The 20,707-nt window shown below is 46.8% G+C and overlaps 1 protein-coding gene across 3 annotated transcripts in view; it reads left to right on the top strand.

Moving 5' to 3' along the window:
* KLHL22 (kelch like family member 22) overlaps positions 1-20,707 on the top strand; it is a 97,945-nt gene that overhangs the window by 30,401 nt on the left and 46,837 nt on the right. For all 3 annotated transcript variants that reach the window (XM_082243419.1, XM_082243420.1, XM_082243421.1), the window contains one exon: positions 15,917-16,410. In XM_082243419.1, coding sequence (XP_082099545.1) covers positions 15,917-16,410 — 494 coding nt within the window. The remainder of the gene's footprint in view (positions 1-15,916; positions 16,411-20,707) is intronic.

Below are 20,707 nucleotides of genomic sequence, written 5' to 3'. Positions count from 1 at the left end.
ATAATACCCATTTTTGGTAAAATATAAAAGATGATGATATGCTCAGTAAATGGATACCTAACATGCTGTGGTTTAAAATTGTGCACGCCCATTTTCCTCTTGAGTTCAGGCGAAAAGACAGATCACAGCAGAGAGCCCTTGAACAGTGGAGGACACTTTCTGCGCCGTGTAGAAGTGATTGAGGATCAGATTGAGCTGCTTGGATCACTTCTAGTTATCGACCGATATCGTTTTTTCGTTTCCGATACCGATACTGATATTTTGCCGATCGCATATCCGTATTGGCCGATATTTTCACACATGTAAAAATTACCCAAAAAAACACAAAAATCGACAGAAATCTCTTAATAAACATGTTAATCTTTATTTATTAACATTTTTAACATTAAGTGCTCGTTCTTCACACCTTAACTGCATAAAAACTGATATGAAAACTTCAATTCCAGGGACATTTGCTTTGCATTTCACATCCTGATTGTGCATTGATGCATAAAACTGACTGAACTGCAGTAACCTATTGCAGTGTGTGAGTCCACTACTGCAGCACTTTTATGATAAAAGATTGTTACTGCAGTGCAGTCAGTGAAACAGCTAGAAGAAAAGCTAGGCAACAACAGCTACACAAAATACGCAGTGGATTGGATGCACTGGAGTCAGTGGAAGAGGACTACCTCTGCAGTAAGGCACTAAATGCAACTAATGGAGTGCAGTCAGTGCAAAACTGCTAGAAAAAGAGCAAGGCAACAGCTACACAATGTCACAGAGGATTGGACTGGACTGGACTGGACTGGACTAGAGTCAGTGGAGGACTACCCTCTGCAATAAGGCACTGACTGCAACTAATGCAGTGCAGTCAGTGCAAGACTGCTAGAAAAAGAGCAAGGCAACAGCTACACAATGTCACAGTGGATTGGACTGGACTGGAGTCAGTGGAGGACTACCCTCTGCAGTAAGGCACTGACTGCAACTAATGCAGTGCAGTCGGTGCAAGACTGCTAGAAAAAAAGCTCGGCAACAGCTAGACAGTGGATTGGATTGGACTCTTAGCAGTAGGGCACTCACTGCAACTACAGCAGTCAGTGCAAAACTGCTAGAAAAAGGCTAGGCAACAGCTAGACAGTGGATTGGATTGGAGTCAGTGGACTACCTCTGCAGTAGGGCACTCACTGCAACTACAGCAGTCAGTGCAAAACTGCTAGAAAAAAGCTAGGCAACAGCTAGACAGTGGATTGGATTGGACTCCTAGCAGTAGGGCATTCACTGCAACTACAGCAGCCAGTGCAAAACTGCTAGAAAAAAAGGTAGGCAACAGCTAGACAGTGGATTGGAGTGGAGTGGAGTGGACACTACTCTTTTCAATACTCCCAGTTAAGTAGAACAATATTATAATGCAGAAAGCGGAACATTTCAGCATGTCCATGGTCACCTGTTAAACGTCTTCTGTTTTGTTCAAACAATGCTGGAACTTCGTAAACATGCTCAGGAGTGGAGGACAGAGGAGCAGAGAGAGAGAGGAATCTTCTAGCATGAGAAGCAAGTCTTTTGTAGCGTGCCTCATTTTCTCTCCACCACTGAAGAGGATGACTATTACGGCTTATTTCAAATAGAGATGAAGTTCATCATCCAGTCTCATCGTTGCAGATTCAGAAGAAATTGAATCCTCCGTATGAGGCCCCAATAAAACACAGAAAATGTTTTGTTCAATTCGATGACAACGAAGCAGATTCTCTTCTGTTCGTTGACGTATTTTTGGACATTTGTCTGTTTTTTTTCAGCATGCTACTCTTCATAAAAGTAGTGTTCTAGACTTTTCTTTTGGGCTGGAACCTCCTGCACCTCCATATCTTCTGTCAGCCATTGTTTCGCCTTAGCCAATACATCCTCAGAAGAGAAAGCATGGTTCTTGTATCGAGGATTCAAAGACTTGCAAGCACAACCTGTTTAATCTCTTCACGCTTCTCAAAACATATATCAAGCAAAGCTCTTTGGCTTGACAGACCATCATTTCAATGTTGGAGGCTGTTGTGTGCCATGATGACACAGAGGTCTGACGTATTTAGCAAGCCTCACTCCTTTAGGCATGTTGGCTCCACTGTCTCTAAGTTGCGCAAGCATCACTCGGTCTTTGTTGATTCCCCATTCTTCAAGCATGTCTAGAAACATTTCTCTACTGTACTCAGCTGTGTGGGATCCTTGCATCACTTTTGTATTCAACACCAATTGCCTTTTTGTCCATCCGCTGTCAATGAAGTGGCATGTAAGAATGAGTAGTGACTCGGACTCTGTTTGTGACCAGCAGTCCATTGTGAATGAGAGCGAGGTACCACCATTCTCTGGTTGCAGCATAGCCTTTACTTTGTCAACTACCTTTTGGTGTAGCTTTGCCCGCATTTTGGTTTGATAATACTTCTCACTCTTCAGTGTGTAGCTTGGCTCAAGCATGGACATCAACCGCTTAAATCCTGAGTCAGACACCATTGTAAATGGCTGGTTATCAGTGACAATCATCTCTGTGATTACTCTGTCCAGCAGTTGGGATCTTCCATCTGAATCTAGACAATGACATCTGTTTTTTTTTTTTGCCTGGGATAGTGGAGGAGGTATTTCAAAATCACATTGATATTCATTTTGTTTTTTCTGTGCTGTATGATGCAATTCAATATGATGAACTCCATTTAGATGGGCCCAAAGATTTGAGGTATTTTTGTTTTTTTGCAGTTACTGATCCTATGCTTATGTTGCTTGTACATGTGTTGCACACTGCTGCTTTTCCTGGAGATAGTTGAGACAAGAAATAGTCCCAGTCCACACTTTTACTTTTTCTCTCCTCATCCATCTCCATTTAAACTTTAAAGACACAAAATAGATTAAAGAAATGGCTTGCTGAAACTGAAGTTGCTGCTGATACTGGCACCCTGTTGTAGGTTGGTGGTGGCTAATGCCTGGCAGAGTGGCTGGCTTGGTGTCACCCTGTTCTGGGTGGCTGGCTTACAGGAACACTGTGGTTGCACTGGCTGGCTGGCTTGGTTTCACCCAGTTCTGGGTTGCTGGCTTGCAGGAACACTGTGGTGGCACTGGCTGGCTGGCTTGGTGTCACCCTGTTATGGGTGGCTGGCTTGCAGGAACACTGTGGTGGCTGGCTTGGTGTCACCCTGTTATGGGTGGCTTGGTGACTGGTGTCACCTTGTTATTGGTGGCTGGCTTTCAAGAACAGTCTGTGGTGTGGTGGCTGGTTGGCTGGCTTGCTGGTGTCACCCTGTTGTGGATGGGTGGGTGGCTGGCTTGGTGACTGGTGTCACCTTATTATTGGTGGTTGGCTTTCAGGAACAGTCTGTGGTGGCTGGTTGAATGGCTTGGTGTCACCCTGTTATGGGTGGCTGGCTTGCAGGAACTCTGTGGTGGGTGGCTGGATTGGTGTCACCCTCTTATGGATGGCTGGCTGGCTTGCAGGAACACTGTGGTGACTGGCTGGATTGGTTTCACCGTCTTATGGGTGGCTGACTTGCAGGAACACTGTGGTGGGTGGCTGAATTGGTGTCACCCTCTTATGGGTGGCTGGCTTGCAGGAACACTGTGGTGGGTGGCTGGCTTTCAGGAACAGTCTCTGTGGGTGCCTGGTTGGCTTGCTTGGTGTCACCCTGTTATGGGTGGCTGGCTTGCAGGAACACTGTGATGGCTGGCTGGATTGCTGTCACCCTCTTATGGGTGGCTGGCTTGCAGGGACACTGTGGTGGGTGGCTTGGATTGGTGTCACCCTCTTATGGGTGGCTGGCTTGCAGGAACACTGTGGTGGGTGGCTGCCTTGCAGGAACACTGTGGTGGCTGGCTGCCTTGCAGGGACACTGTGGTGGCTGGCTGCCTTGCAGGAACACTGTGGTGGCTGGCTGCCTTGCAGGAACACTGTGGTGGCTGGCTGGCTTGCAGGAACACTGTGGTGAAAGTGGGGGGTGTCATGGCGCTCTTCTAATATCCCAAGGTGGTACAAGGAATGTGGGTGGATGGGTGGATGGGGGGGGGGTTATGGGGCTGCGTGGGGGGGAACAAAGTTTGGTACTGTAGGGAAGCTATAGTCCGCGGCAGCCGGCTGAAGAGTGGAGAAGCCCTGAGAGATGCAAGAAAGGAGAGAGCGGCGCCAGCTTAGTATAGTACAAGTTTATTTAACACTGTTAAAATTGGTGACTCACTGTCCGAGGTTGGGTGAGACCGGTACACAAAGACTGTTAGGGTCATCCATCTTCCTCTTCCAGGATAGTGGTCATAGGAGAAGGTGGTGAGGTTCCAGAGGTATAGCCGAGCCGCTGTGGGGCTGCTAGTTGTCACTGGCCGCGGCGGAGCATGCACAACAGGGCTCCGGCTGCCGACTTCTGATCCCTGATGACATCACTTCCTGGCAGGAGAAAAATAGGGGTTGCACGCGTTCAGAGCATCCGTGCTCCTTCGTCAGGCGATCACCTGACGAAGGAGCACGGATGCTCTGAACGCGTGCAACCCCTATTTTTCTCCTGCCAGGAAGTGATGTCATCAGGGATCAGAAGTCGGCAGCCGAAGCCCTGTTGTGCATGCTCCGCCGCAGCCAGTGACAACTAGCAGCCCCACAGCGGCTCGGCTATACCTCTGGAACCTCACCACCTTCTCCTATGACCACTATCCTGGAAGAGGAAGATGGATGACCCTAACAGTCTTTGTGTACCGGTCTCACCCAACCTCGGACAGTGAGTCACCAATTTTAACAGTGTTAAATAAACTTGTACTATACTAAGCTGGCGCCGCTCTCTCCTTTCTAGGAACACTGTGGTGGCTGGCTGGCTTGCAGGAACACTGAGGTGGCTGGCTGGCTTGCAGGAACAGTCTCTGTGGTGCCTGGTTGGCTTGCTTGGTGTCACCCTGTTATGGGTGGCTGGCTTGCAGAAACACTGTGGTGGCTGGCTGGTTTGGTGTCACCCTCTTATGGGTGGCTGGCTTGCAGGAACACTGTGGTGGGGTGGCTGGCTTGCAGGAACACTGTGGTGGGGTGGCTGGCTTGCAGGAACACTGTGGTGGGTGGGTGGCTGGCTTGCAGGAACACTGTGGTGGGTGGGTGGCTGGCTTGCAGGAACACTGTGGTGGGTGGGTGGGTGGTTGTCTGGCTTGCAGGAACACTGTGGTGGGCGGCTGGCTTGCAGAAACACTGTGGTGGGTGGCTGGCTTGCAGAAACACTGTGGTGGGTGGCTGGCTTGCAGGAACACTGTGGTGGGTGGCTGGCTTGCAGGAACACTGTGGTGGGTGGCTGGCTTGCAGGAACACTGTGGTGGGTGGCTGGCTTGCAGGAACACTGTGGTGGGTGGCTGGCTTGCAGGAACACTGTGGTGGGTGGCTGGCTTGGAGTCACCCTGTTATGTGGGTGGCTGGCTTGGTGTGACTCACTCACCCTGGCCTGTTGTGGCGGGTAGCTGCTGGCTTGCTGGAACACTGGTCATGGTGGCGGGTGGCTGATTGCTTGCTCGCTGGGCTGGCACCCTGTTTTAGTGGAAGGCTGAGGCCGGGGCCTGTGGGTGGATGGATTGCTGGCAGCGTGACCGGACTGGACTGCAGCTGGCTGTAACACGAGGCTGTGGGAGGCGGTCTTAACCAGTGAAATGGCGTCACGTACAGGCTGCGCAGGCGTGGAGGCGGTGTTAGAAGGCAGAACGTGTGCGCGCAACATATGAAATGATGTCACGAAAATATCGTCAATATTGGTAAATCAAAAGCCGATTCCGATATATCGGGGAAAGTCCATATCGGCCCTCGAAATATCGGCTTTGCCGATAATCGGTCGATCTCTAATCACTTCTACAGGAAAGTCAATCGCCAGTATTCGATTCGACTTTAGGTGGTGTTATCCACTTGGCAGTACTGTTTGAGGGGTAATTTTTTAATCTCAGGACTGAATGGACAAAAATACAATTATTTTGGCATGTAAAACATCTCCCATTAAGCCCTTGGAGCCTCCCGGCTCTTTAGAGGTTGATGGCGGGGCGAGATTGATGATCATATGACCGCCGTAATCGGCTGTTATGGCAGTCACATGATTGGAAAGCTGCCGATCATAAGCAATGATTGGAGCTTTCCGTTAGCTGTCAGTAACTGTGGCAGGAGTGCTCTCTTGGCACAGCTGTATTTGCACTAATGCACAAAAATATGCGGCCACTCGGAGTCAAGGTTACCCGCCAAGATGCCGCATATTTGCGTGTGGCGGGGGCGAAGAGGTTAATGTATTTTATCTGTGTAGTAAGCTGTTTTTTTGTTTTTTTTTTAGCTGCCTATTTAGCCTATAGTTCACTTTAACTACTTGCCACCCCTCCACAGTACATTTACTGCGGCAGGGCAGCGCAGGCAGGCTCAGTTTTTATATATATACACAGTGGGGATCGAAAGTTTGAGCACCCCAGGTAAAAATTTGTATTAATGTGCATAAAGAAGCCAAGGAAAGATAGAAAAATCTCCAAAAGGCATCAAAATACAGATTAGATTCTTATAATATGTCAACAAAAGTTAGATTTTATTTCCATCATTTACACTTTCAAAATAACAGAAAACAAAAAAATGGCATCTGCAAAAGTTTGGGCACCCTGCAGAGTTAATATCTTGTACTGCCCCCTTTGGTAAGTATCACAGCTTGTAAACGCTTTTGTATCCATTTTAATGCATGTGCTTCTGTTATAGAGGCTCTCAAAAGTTAGGACTGCAAATAATACTGGAGTGCCGATAGCAGGTCCGGCTTTTGGGGTGTGCGAGCTGTGTGGCCACACAGGGCGCCATGGGTAACAGGGGCGCCGTGCGGCCATCACAGCTCGCAGTTGATGATCAGGCCGCACAGCGGGAGGTAAGCGGCGACCGCGGCCTGGACAGGGTTAACCTCTTACCTCCCGCTGTGGGCGGGAAGTTTAAACACAGAGAAGAAAAGCTGCAGACAGCCTGAGCCTCCATCCTGGGGTAAGTAAGCTCACCCTCTCTCCTGCCTCAGTATATAAAACAAATGTAAGGAGGCTCTGTGTGGGGGGTTTCTGATGTAAGGGAGGGCTCTGTTGGGGGTCTCTGATGTAATGGGGGGGGCTCTGTGGGGGTCTCTGGTGTAAGGAGGGTGTTCTATGGGGGGTCTGATGTAAGGGGGGCTCCGTGGGTGGGTCTCTGATGTAAGGGGGGGGGCTCTAATGTAAGGGGGGCTAAGTTATTAGTGAGCATAAAAAAGTTCCAAGAAAAGACCAATGAAGTGCAAAAAAGGTGCAAGAAAATGTGCAAATATTTATGGTGACAAATCTTCAATCAAAGGTGTGCGCCAAAAAAGCACCCTATGTGCTGCTTCCACCAATCACCCCAAACTGGCTCCCCAGACTTAAATAAGCGCCACAGGATTAGCTCGCACAGGGCGCCTGAACACCTAAGGCCAGCCCTGGCCGTTAGGTGGCTCTGCAGCTTATGCATGTATTTTCAAATATATGCAAACTAAACCCCTGTTTTGAAGGCATACTGTTAGACAGGATAATTTGGTTGCTTGCGGGCTGGTTGGGTTAGTGGAGCTTGGAATTTTCTTTGGTTTTTGTTTGAGATTGTTGTACTAACTAATTTTAGTACAGGATCTCCTCCCGAGCTCTTCAGTTTTTTTTTTTTTTTTCTCATTCAGCCTGCTGGGTTGAACGAAAAAAAAACTGATAGTGTGTAGCAGGCTTAAGGCTAGGTTCACACATGTCCAGCTACAGTTTGCAGTCCTGAGTGGTTTTGTACACCGGTGCGATTTAGGTGCAAATTTTTCTTTAAATTCGCACCTAAATCTGACCCAAAATCTTACAGGACCCTTTTTCAGAAACGGACTGCTGCCGCCCCGGACATGTATGAACCGACTCTATTTAAAACCGCTCCGATTCACATGTTATGCGAATCAGAATTTTGTTAAAGTGGAGTTCCACCCATTTTAACAAGTTTAGATGTATATAATCCCCTTTAAAAATACTTTTACCAATGTAAACTATTTTTTTTTGCAAGGAAATACCTTTTTTCTTCTTTATTCATCCGCACTTCCGGGTCCGGCCGCCTATAGGCGATTACGTCACTCGGCGATTTGCAAGAGCTGCTGGGATGTATCCAAGCAGCCCTTGTGAATCGCCTAGTGACTAAATCTCGCATTATAACCCCGACACCAGCTGTACTCAGATGTATTGCTTTGAGTCCGCGCTCCGCCCCGCCTCCTCTCGGTGAGCTCTACGGGATTTAATGCTTTCACTGAGAGGAAGCGGTAAGGAGCGCGGACTCAAAGCAATATATCCTGTAGAGCTCACTGAGAGGAGGCGGGGGGAGCACGGACTCAATGCAATACATCCGAGTACAGCTGGTGCCGGTGTAATGCGAGATTTCGTCACTAGGCGATACATCCCAGCAGCCCTTGCGAATCGCCCAGTGACGTAATCGCCTATAGGCGGCCGGACCCAGAAGTGCGGATGAATAAAGAAGAAAAAAAGGTATTTCCTTGCAAAAAAATAAAAAATAGTTTCCATTGGTAAAAGTATTTTTAAAGGGGATTACGTACATCTAAACTTATTAAAATGGGTGGAACTCTGCTTTAAAAACACATATGATTCATATATATGTGAACCGAGCCTAAGGGAGACGGGAGAGAATATCGGGGAGATAAGATAAGACTCCATTCTTGTAAGTTTACTTTACTTTTATTTCACCCTGGCAGCAAGGTTTATCATGTCGCCTCTTCTGCTTCTTTTCTCCCTCCCTAATCTGTGAGTTTGTGGCATTCCTGTTGCTTCCCCCTTCAGAAACAGTACATCCTAAAGGGGTTGTAAAGTCAGAAGGTTTTCATTCTATGCATTAAGATTAAAAGCCTTCTGTGTGCAGCAGCCCCCTTAGCCCCCCCAACACTTACCTGATGTCCCTCTCTGTCCAGAGATTTCCGCAACTGTCTCAGCCATCCGAGATTCTCCCTCCTGAATGGCTGTGGCACAGCAGCGGCGCCATTGGCTGCCGCTACTGTCAAACAGTCAGCTAGCCAGTCCAGGGGGGGGCAGGGCCAGGTTGTGACTCCGTGTCTGAATTCACAGCAGGGAGCTGTGACTCGGCTCAGATGCCCCCATAGCAAGCTGCTTGCTGTGGGGGCAATCGGCAGGAGGGAGGGGCTCTGATCACAGAAGAGGGACCAGAGAAGAGGAGAATCCGGGCTGCTTTGTGCAAATCCACTGCACACAGAAGGTAAGTATAGCATGTTTGTTATTTTTATAGGGAAAAAAAGGAGACTTTGCAATCACTTTAAAGCAGTCAGCTGATCGGCCTCTAAAAGCTCTGATTTTAGACGCTGGCCAAAACTAGAGAGCAACTGAGCATGTGCAGAACAGCTGGATTTTAAACAGTATAGACACTTATTTTTAATGTTTACATAGCTATACCTGCAAAAGGGGCCAGCCTGAAATAATCTATCAGGAGCTAATTTTCGGACTAAATTCCACTTTAATCACTTGCCGCCATATCACGTACCTGTATGTCATTTGGCTTCAAGTGGTTGTAACAGAGTGAGCACCTGCAGGCATTACCCCGGTACCGTTTTTTAGAGTCAATAATCAGCTCTCTTTTAACCACTTGCCTACCGGGCACTTAAACCCCCCTCCTGCCCAGCCAATTTTCAGCTTTCAGCACTGTCGCACTTTGAATGACAATTGCGCGATCACGCAACACTGTACCCAAATGAAATTTTTATCATTTTTTTCAAACAAATAGCTTTCTTTTGGTGGTATTTAATCACTACCGGGGTTTTTATTTTTTGCTGAACAAACAAAAGACCAAAAATGTTTAAAGAAAAACAAAACAGTTTTTATATTTTGTTATAAACTATTGCAAACAGGTAATTTTTCTCCTTCATTGATGTGCGCGGGTTGAGGCGGCACTGATTGGCACTGTTGGGCACTGATAGGCTGCACTGTTGGGCACTGATAGGCGACACAGATGGGCACTGATAAGGTGGCACTGAAGGGCACTGGTAGGTGGTGCTGAAGGGCACTAATAGGCGGCACTGATGGGCACTAATGGGTGGCACTGATGTGCAATGATAGGCACATTTAGGTAACATTTTATGATGGGGCACTGATTGGCAGTGTGAGGAGGAAAAAACAGCTGTTCTCCGGCTGCTGGTTACTTTACATGATGAGTTGTCATTGGCTGACAGCTGATCACATAGTAAGGGGGCGAGATACTTGGGAACCAACAGCGCCAGTTTTCAACAATTGAAAGTATTCAAAAACGCCAATCAAGTCATTTTAAATGCTTTTAAGGGCATAGTTGGGGTTTGTGGTCTTATAGACCCCAGATCCCTTCATAAAGAGTACCTGTCACGTGCCTGTTGCTGTCACAAGGATGCTTACATTTCTTCTGACGGCAAAAAAATGATAAAATAAAAAAATTCAAGGAACAGTGTAAAAATAAATAATACAATTTTAAATAAGAAAAAAAATGAAAGTGCCTCGTTTCTCCGTTCTCGTGCGCAGAAGCAAACACATGCCTAAGTCGCGCCCAGATGTGTAACGGTGTTCAACCACACATGTGAGGTATCACAGCGATCATTAGAGCGAGAGTGATAATAATTCTAGCACAAGACTTCCTCTGTAACACTAAACAGGTAATCTGTTAAAAAAAGTTTTTAAGCATCTCCTTTAAGTACCGCAGTTTGTCACCATTGCATGAGTGTGCGCTGTTTCAATGCATGACATGTTAGGTATCTATTTACTTGGCGTAACATCATCTTTCACATTATACAAGAAAATTAGGCTAACTTTACATTTTTTTTTTTCTAAAATTCATTAAAGTGTATTTCTTTCTTTCTTCAATGGACAAAGCGCTCCATATTCAAAACCATAGGGTTATATCGCCCCCTACAGAAGTAGAACACTAAGCAGAAAAAGGACTTGGCTACTCATATGGGCAGTCCTAGCTGGTATACATGCCCCTCTCTGCTATAGGCCTTCAGTTTTTTTCTGCCCAGTCAGGAGTTAGGACCTAGCTCCCCCCCGAGATCTTTTGGTTTTGGCAATTTTTTCTGGCTGACAGCCCCCTTTATTTCGATGGTGAGGAGGTTCTGTTTGGAGTGGTGCCCTCCTGGTTCCGTGGTATCGTGTGTAAGATGTTCCCCCTGGATGCGGTTTGGGGTGGACGCAGGCACCCCTCAGGACAGTCGGACCTACGGGTCCTCCTACTTCCTCCCAGGTCTCCCCTTCTATTTTGTGTGATTCCTTTTGGCTACCTTTGTACACCCTGTGGTAGCCTGGTGGGTCAGTAGGTGGATGTGAACTGCTGTGTAACACTGTACCGGGGGGGGGGGGGGAATGCCGCCGGCGGGATGTTCTTTCGGGATGGGGTGGCCGCTGAGAGTATTTGTGATTCTGCTGCCTGGGTCCCCTTCCCACTGTAGATTGTGGCCTGCGCTCCAGGTGTCTCTTCTGGGTCCCTCGGAGCCTTGTAGGCACAGCGTGTGGTGGCCATTTTGCCGTAGTCGTTGCCATTACTTTGGGGCCTGTGGCTCTCCCAGTAGCCATGTTTAGTTGGTCCAGCGTGCACAGGAGCCACGGCCATGACAGTGGAGCCTCTGGGTTGGTAATTATGGCTGTCGGGACTCCTCCTCTTCTCCTGGTGTTGACCCCTGGGTTTCCTTTTCCCCTGGATGCTGCATGTAGATGCTTGGCTATCTCTGGTGCAAGCAAGCACTCCGGTGGGGTGGTGAGTTCTGGTGGGGTCTCTCCGTCTCTCTGCTGCAGGTTGCGGGAAGCTCTGTTTTCGGGTGCCACGGGTGCAGTGCCTTCGGTGGGTGAGTCCCCTAGTTTGCTGGTGGATTCCCCTTTTAACTCATGGAGTTTCAGGAGCATGTTTTCCCACCTGACCCCCTCCTGGAGGCAGCGGGTCCCAGCCCTCTATTGATGCACTGATGGCGGCCCTGGAGTTCTTTGTTTCCCAGGTGGAGGTGGCCTTTGGGCTGCAGGCTAGCAGAAAGCGCCTCCCCCTGTCTCATCTGTCTCATCAGATACTGAATCGTGGCCTACCCTGCGGGGCTTGTAGCCATGCTCCCCCATGAGCTCCCCCATGCTCCCAAAGAGGTACCACTTTGAAGAGTCACTGCTGAAGAAGTGGACTGTCGCACCAGTGGTGCCCCCCCCCCCCGTCTCTAGGTTGAACAAGGCAACCATGATTCTAGTAGAGGATTCCCCAGACTTTAAAGATCCAACTGACAGAAAGGCGGAGTCTCTGGGCACAGAAGTGGACTGTCGCACCAGTGGTGCCCCCCCATCTCTAGGTTGAACAAGGCAACCATTATTCTAGTAGAGGATTCCCCAGACTTTAAAGATCCAACTGACAGAAAGGCGGAGTCTCTGGCCCGCAGTATGTTTACTATTGCTGGTTTGGTGCCACGACTGGACCTGGCCATTGCTCTGGTGTCGCAAACACTAACTGAATGGGCTAAAAATTTGCGCCATGATCTGGGGGGGTGAGCAGATTCACCCTGCCTTCTGACTAATTTGTCCCTTTTCAAGGCGCTCGCCTGTTTGGGGCTAACCTGGATGACATCATTAAGAGTCTCATGGGAGGGAAGAGCATTTTTCTTCCACAGTCTGGGAAGGGAAAAAGAGCCTCTTCACAGACATGGCCCTTTTTTCGGCCCTCAGGGTCCACTGACATGGGTTCAAAACCTTTCAAGCCCTCCTTGGAAAGTTCCAAGCGGCCCTGGTCAAGCCCTGGCAAGCCGAGAGCAGGACTCTGTAGACCCGCGGCCAAGGCCCCTTCAGCATTAAGGTGCACCCTCATCCGTATCTAGGGTGAGGTGACGTCTGTTGGTTTCCGGGCTCGTGGACCTCCTGTCAGAGTGGCAGGAAACCAGACCCCACAGGGACGCAGGTAAAATAAAGCAGTTTATTGGAGCAAACCACAATAAACGCACAGCAAGAGAGAGGAAGTGGGAGCAGGAACAAGCCTGGGTAAAGTCCAGAAGCTGGTAGTCATCCACGCCAGGGTCGAGTCCAGAAGTGGGTAGTCTGCCGATGCCGGGTTGGGAGCCAGGAGGAGTCAGCCAAGCTAGGTCATACACGGAGGAACACAGAGAACAGAAGACTGCTAGCAGAGATGCATCTTTGAGCACAAGGGCAAGGACTGCAACCCTTCAGGTGATAGATATAGTCAGGTGTGCAGCATCATCATTGTGCGACGCCCAGGAAGCAAGCAAGTGATGATGCAATCAGAGTCTATAAGAGGCAGCAGTCTGCACATGTCAAAGATGGCTGCCCACAGGAGTGCAAGATAGGACCTTGACAGTACCCTCCCCTCAACAGCCCCTCCTCTGCGGGGCAAAAAACGGTTTCTGAGGAAAGCGAGCATGGAAAGCACAGAGAAGGGCGCGAGCAAGAACATCAGCGGAGCAAACCCAGGGGTGCTCCTCCAGGACCATAACCCTTCCAGTGCACCAGGTATTGAACCTGACCTTGGAAAACACGAGAATCCAACATGCTGCTAACCTCATAATTGCCCACAGGAATGGGACGAGGGCGAGGAAGTGAAGCAGTATAGCGGTTTCAAAAGTGACACGTGAAAGACATTAGAGATAAGCATGCCAGGGGGAAGACCAAGGGCATAGGCCACCGGGTTCGACTTACGGAGGATGCAAAAAGGACCAACAAAAAGGGGTGCCAGTTTTGGAGTGGGCACCCTGAGGTTGAGATTATGGATCGACAGCCGCACCCTCTCCCTGACCTGATACGAAGGAGCAGATAAACGTCTCTGGTCTGCCTGGAGCTTCTGACGCTGTGCAGAGACTCATAAAACTCTTGAATCTGCACCCAAGTGGAACGGGGGGCACGAAGATGACCCTCCAGAGCCGGGATGTCCTGTGGCAATAATTCAGGCAACACAGCGGGTTGGAACCTATAATTGGCCATGAATGGAGACATTCCGGAAAACGTTGATGGCAGAGTTCCTGGCAAACTCCTCCCAGGGTAGCAGATCAACCCAATTGTCCTGATGGTCAGAGATATAGCGGCGGAGAAATTGATCCAGAGCTTGGTTTGAACGCTCAGTGGCACCGTTGGACTGCGGATGGTAGGCCTAGGAGAAGGCGAGTTGAATACCCAACTTGGGAGCAAAAGGCGCGCCAGAACCTAGAGATAGACTGGTTCCCACAGTCTGAGACAATCTCTATAGGCAACCCTAGTAAACGGAAGGCCTCCCTGGCAATCACGAGGCAAGCTCCTGAGCAGTGGGCAGCCGCTTAAACGGAACACAGTGGCACATTTTGGAGAACCGGTCGACAACAAGGAGGATAACCGTGTAACCTCGAGACGCGGGAAGTTCTACAATAAAACCCATGGGCAGGTGAGACCAGGGATGCTCTCCATTGGGAATGGGATACAGTAGGCCCAAGGGAAGGTGCCAAGGAGATTTGTTCTGGGCACAGACCGAACAAGCGGCCACATACGCAGCAACATCAGTGCGGAAAAATGGCCACCAGAACTGACAGGGAAATAGCCCAGGACATCTGGTTCTTACCAGGATGACTGGCAGTCTTCGAATTGTAGTAGGTGCGCAACAGTCTGATGCGCAACCCCTCAGGTACAAAACATTTGCCAGCAGGTCTCTCAGTGGGAGCATCAGGTTGAGCAACCAAGATCTGTTCCCCAAGATGAGAGGTTAATTTGTTGTGCATGGCAGCCAGGATATGATCTGAAGGTATGACCGGTATCCGGTATCCTCCCTCGACAACTCAGAATACTGGCGAGACAAAGAATCAGCCTTATTCTTGGAGCCGGGCAAATAGGAGACCACATGGTTAAAACGAGACAAGAATAAGACCCATCTGGCCTGACTGGGTGTGAGCCTCTTGGCCTCTGAGAGATACCTTCGATTCTTATGATCGGTGAGAATGAGAACTGCAACCACAGGACCTTCCAGCAAGTGTCTCCACTCTTTGAGAGCCAGGATAATGGCCAAGAACTCTCTGTCACCAATCTCGTAATTGCATTCAGCTGGAGAGAGCTTCTTGGAGTAGAACCCACAAGGAAGTAAGGGTCCATCAGGTGTCCGACGCTGAGACAGGAGGGCGCCTACTCATTTCAGACGCATCCACCTATATGACAAAGGGCAACCTTACAGCGAACCAGAGTGACCATCTGGTTCTTTAATACCTCCCTGTCTAAAGCCCTTCTCCCCCGATCTCTGTTTGGCCAAGTGGCCCGCCCTAGGAAGAGTCCTGGTGGAAGAATCCTGTCTCGGAGGTCTACAGACATTTCCTTGGACTTTATAGTTTGGTTTGTGCTCTGACATGCACTGTTAACTGTGGGACCTACTATAGACAGGCGTGTGCCTTTCCAAGTCATGTCCAATCAACTGAATTTACCACAGGTTGACTCCAATCAAGTTGTAGAAACATCTCAAGGATGATCAGTGAAAACAGGATTCATCTGAGCTCAATTTTTAATGTCATGGCAAAGGCTGTGAATACTTACTGTATATACATGTGATTTTTTTTTTCCCCCTTTTTTATTTTTAATACATTTGCAGAGATTTCAAACAAACTTCTTTCACATTGTTATAATAAATAATGAATTTAATCTATAATGGAATAAGGCTGTAACAAAACAAAATGTGGAAAAAGTGAAGCACTGTCAATACTTTCCGGATGCACTGTAGGTTCCACAGTGAGTATAACAAGCATGCTTTACTGCATATACAGACTGATTTTACTGCTGTGGGTTTAGTAACACTTTAAATAAAGTAAACTTGGGCAGTCCAAACTGAAGAGATTTTGAAAACCACATATGTTTGTCCAGCGTTTTTCTTGATGTGATTCTCCTAGGTTTCTTACAGATGTACTTTAATTAGAACTGACCCAAAACTACTTCTTATTTTTATGCAAAATCTATATTTCAGGTGGGATCAGAAAATGAAGTATATGAGGGAGCTTTACTTTACCACTACACCTCAGAGCAGGTGGAAACGGATCAGGTGAGCCTGACAGAGTCTCCAAAGCTACTTGAAACTGTACGCTTCCCCTTGATGGAACTACCAGTCCTGCAGAGGCTTCATGACAAGCTGGGGCCGTGTCCCCTCAAAGTGACAGTGTCCGGTGCTCTGGAATATCACAAGAATGAAATCATGCAGCCGGTGCTACAGGGGCCCCACACACATCTGCGCTCCGAGTTCAACTGCATAGTGGGCTTTGGAGGGATGTTCTCCACCCCTTATACTGTACTCAGTGATCAGGCCAAATATTTGAACCCTCTTATTGGGGAATGGAGGCCCCTAACAGCCCCTCAAGCCCCACGCATGTCAAATCAAGGCATTGCAGTGCTCAATAACTTTGTCTACTTGATTGGGGGAGACAACAACGTGAGGGGGTACCGTGCAGAAGCACGATGTTGGAGGTAAGGGTTTTTTTCCTTTCTTCAGCTCTGCCCCTGTGTTGTAATGTCATAGCTGTGTTGAAATGATGCAAATATTTAAAAACAATTCACATATAACGATTAGCCATTAACCACTTCCAGCCTTGAGATCATCCATGGACGTCCTCTGGTTTCAGTGGTTATACCGGAATGATGCCTACATCTACAGGCATCATTGCGGTATGTATCTTTTCAGCCGGTGATTTCCCTGTAGAGCAGAAGTGATCTGAGTGGTTAATTAGCCACTCAATCACTTCCGGTTCAGAAGGGGCTCTCCCGCGGCTGCCGCAGCCTTTTCCGCGCTCTGCCATCCCAATGCGGAGCCCAGGAGCGATGCAGCGATGGCTGCCCCGAACAGAGAGCGAGAAACAAACCCCAATCTTCTCTCTCTGTAACCTCAGAAACCGGGAGCAATGAGTAGTTTGTCACTTCCGGTTCTGTTTCTTTGTACATGGCGGCCAGGAAGCAGCTGATCAGACGGATCTGTAAACAAAAACACAAGGAAAGGTCGCACCAGCCTAGTGCATTATCCTCAGTAGGGCTTTTATTTAAAACAAATTAAAAGGTTTCTACACACAAACGAGTGATGTAAACCAACATATCAGATTCCAATGACGGAGTCCATGATTATAGAGTCCACAGTCTTTTGAAATGATGGCTAACGCGTTTCTAGGCTTCACCTCTTCCTCAGAGCCCAAGGACCATACCTGGACCATCGTTTTTTATAACAGAAGTGATTCCTATTATCCCAAAAAGGGCTCCTCCTTTGTAGGTGTGGCCACAAAAGAGTTATTAACCCTGACCACACTCACACTTTTTTGTCAAACAAAACCTTGATGAATCAATATTATACACAATTTCTTATGTTGCTTATCAAATCCATAAAACATATATGTAATACATAATACGAGCATGCTTTCGCACTAACTATACAAAGTAGAGATCTTTAAAAACAATTTTAGTTAAAAGCAAAAAACAAAGTATGAGGAGGGGGAAATAGATAAAATATGTAACATGACCTACCCATGTTATTCCGAGGAGATGCTATCACAAAATGGTAAAAAAAAATTATAAATAAAAGCTGTGGCATATGCGATTATTAACAAAATATTGATGACATTTGTAGGCTGCTTTGCAGCGTCTCTAAAAAGTGCATTAAGAGTATATACAGGTAAGGTGTAAGCATAAGTGGGGGCACAGAAGCAGATGCATCTAGGGTGGGCTTTCAACATAACTCTATATGTAGCTATTCGCTGTACTGTGTGCAAAGTATACAGGATGTAAATCGCTATACTGCATGCAGAGTAAACAAGATGTATGTCGTTGGGGGAGGTGGAGCGCATGCCGCCGGATCCCGGAAAGGGCCGACGCGTCATGCGTTCCAAGTTGATGATGTCAATTCCGCCTGCGTCACTTCCGCCATTCACCGCTACCGCTCCCAAACAAGTGTGATCAATGTGAAGATCGGGACCGCGGATCATACCCAAAGGATGCGCTAGCGGCAGATCTTCTAGACAACCCACTACCCCTCATTCTGAATTCTGTCTCCCCTTAACATAAAATGCATTTACTTAGGGAACGTGCTCTAGCCCCTACCTATATAGAGACACAGCATCTCCATGGTGTTCGGGTGGGCATTATCTGCTAAATTGAATTGTCATGTACTTAAATAGTAATAAAATAAAGGGAAAGAATCCCATATATCAAAAAGATGAATTAGTTGAAAGTTATTAAAAAGTTATGAATTAAAATAGATATATATACATACACATATACACGCATAATAAAACCAATACATATTCGAACACTGTGCATAACTATAAAGCTCACGTGTACCTTTTGAGGAGAGCACAATGTCACATTAGGAGTAATTTCTTTCTGTTATACAGAGAATAACAAAAATATGTGTGTATGTGTGTGTGTGTATATATATATATATATATATATATATATATATATATATATGTAGCAGAGCGTCCCAGAGAGAGTCAGGAAAAGTCCTGTTCGGGGTTTATACATCACCCAGGCATCTCTCGTATACCTTTAGGGATCTCTGATCCATGATCCAGTTCAGATCTTGCTCCTCTTCCCCAGGCCAATTTAAACCCACCTGAGACAGACAGCAGGGCTCTCTCAGCCTGGGAACGCAGACGTTTGTCTAGGAGAGCAGAAGGTTGGTAACACTGTCAGTGTGTGTCTTTGGAAGCTGACAAGGTGTAGGCTTGCTCAGTCTGTGTTAGTTAGTTAGGGACTACATTGTGTGTAGTATGCGCTGGGACACGGCTAGGCTTTTGTTTATTATTATTATCCCTGTTTGTTTTCCTTAAAGCACTGTACAGCACCTGTTTATAAACTTGTATATAGCACCAATAAACACCGCACTGTTTATCACTACCTCATTGGATTTGGTATCTGTGCCTGAAAGACTGCTCATCCCAGGGAGCTTTGCACCTGCTACCTGTTCCCCAGCTTACTATATATATATATATATATATATATATATATATATATATATATATATATATATATATATACATTGTAAGCTGGGGAACAGGTAGCAGGTGTAAAGCTCCCTGGGATAAGCAGTTTTTCAGGCACAGATACCAAATCCAGTAAGGTAGTGACAAACAGTGCAGTGTTTATTGGTGTTATATACAAGTCTATATACAGGTGCTGTACAGTGCTTTTTAGAAAACAAGCAGTAATAATAATAAACAAAAGCCTAGCCGTGTCCCGGCGCTTACTACACACAATGCAGTCCCTAACACAGACTGAGCAAGCCTACAGCTTGTCAGCTTCCAAAGACACACACAGGTAGTTTTACTGACCTTCCGCTCTCATAGACAAACGTTGTCTGTGTTCCCAGGCTGAGAGAGCCCTGCTGTCTGTCTCAGGTGAGATTAAATTGGCCTGGTGAAGAGGACGAAGATCCGAACTGGATCATGGCTCAGAGATCCCTAAAGGTATAGGAGAGATGCCTGGGTGATGTATAAACCCCGAACAGGACTTTTCCTGGCTCTCTCTGGGACACTCTGCTACTATATATATATATATATGTGTGTGTGTGTACACATCAATGCATGTATAGAATTCAATCAATTAAACTAGTCACTTCTGAAAACACGTGATCACTCTGCCTGCAGGGCAGCTCATAAATTGTTAATAGTAGGACCAAACCGTCCAAATATGATGTCTAACCAACACAGGAGAGATCTAACTAAGACTTGCTAAAACATGCTAAAGCTGAATAGTAGGCTTTTTAATGTGTATTGCACAAAAGAATCATGATAATAATCAATATGAAAAACCTATATAAAAGAGAGAATATTACTACATAAGCTATAAATATTAAGGAACATACAAAAGGAAGGATGTAGTCAATGATGAACTCATGAAGAGAATGAATGGCTACAACCTGTGTGAATTAACAATTAGTTTATATCTGCAGTCTGAGAGACTGCCCCTACTGTATTTTAATACTAGGCAAATGTAGAAAAGGAAGAAAAAAAGATAGAGGGTCATTATTGGGGAGCATAGGCACATCTCAATGTTACAGGACCCCATGGATCTCAAGGTCCTTGTTGAGGCCTCCTGCAGCCAAAAATCCCAAGGTGAAAATCCAATAGAATTCCCTCCTACATAGCTTTTGGAATCTGGCTCCATCATTGAGGTCCCTTCTCATCACTTCTATACCGAAGACCTTCAGCCCCATATGAGCTGCCTTGCAGGCAGACTGATCATGTATTTTCAGAAGTGATTAGTTTAATTGATTGATTTCTATACATGCATTTATGTGTACATATATATGTATACAGTGGGGATCGAAAGTTTGGGCACCCCAGGTAAAAATTTGTATTAATGTGCATAAAGAAGCCAAGGAAAGATGGGAAAATCTCCAAAAGGCATCACATTACCGATTAGACATTCTTATAATATGTCAACAAAAGTTAGATTTTATTTCCATCATTTACACTTTCAAAATAACAGAAAACAAAAAAAATGGTGTCTGCAAAAGTTTACTGCCCCCTTTGGCAAGTATCACAGCTTGTAAATGCTTTTTGTAGCCATCCAAGAGTCTTTCAATTCTTGTTTAAGGTATCTTTGCCCATTCTTCCTTACAAAAGTCTTCCAGTTCTTTGAGATTTCTGGGCTGTCTGTCACGCACTGCTCTTTTAAGGTCTATCCATAGATTTTTAATTATGTTGCGATCAGGAGATTGTGAAGGCCATGGTAAAACCTTCAGTTTACGCCTCTTGATGTAATCCCCCGTGGATTTTGA

Source organism: Pelophylax lessonae (genome assembly GCF_965119305.1).
Source record: "Pelophylax lessonae genome assembly, chromosome: 1".
NCBI classification, from domain to species: Eukaryota; Metazoa; Chordata; class Amphibia; order Anura; family Ranidae; genus Pelophylax; species Pelophylax lessonae.
This window is presented reverse-complemented; position numbering and strand designations above follow the sequence as displayed.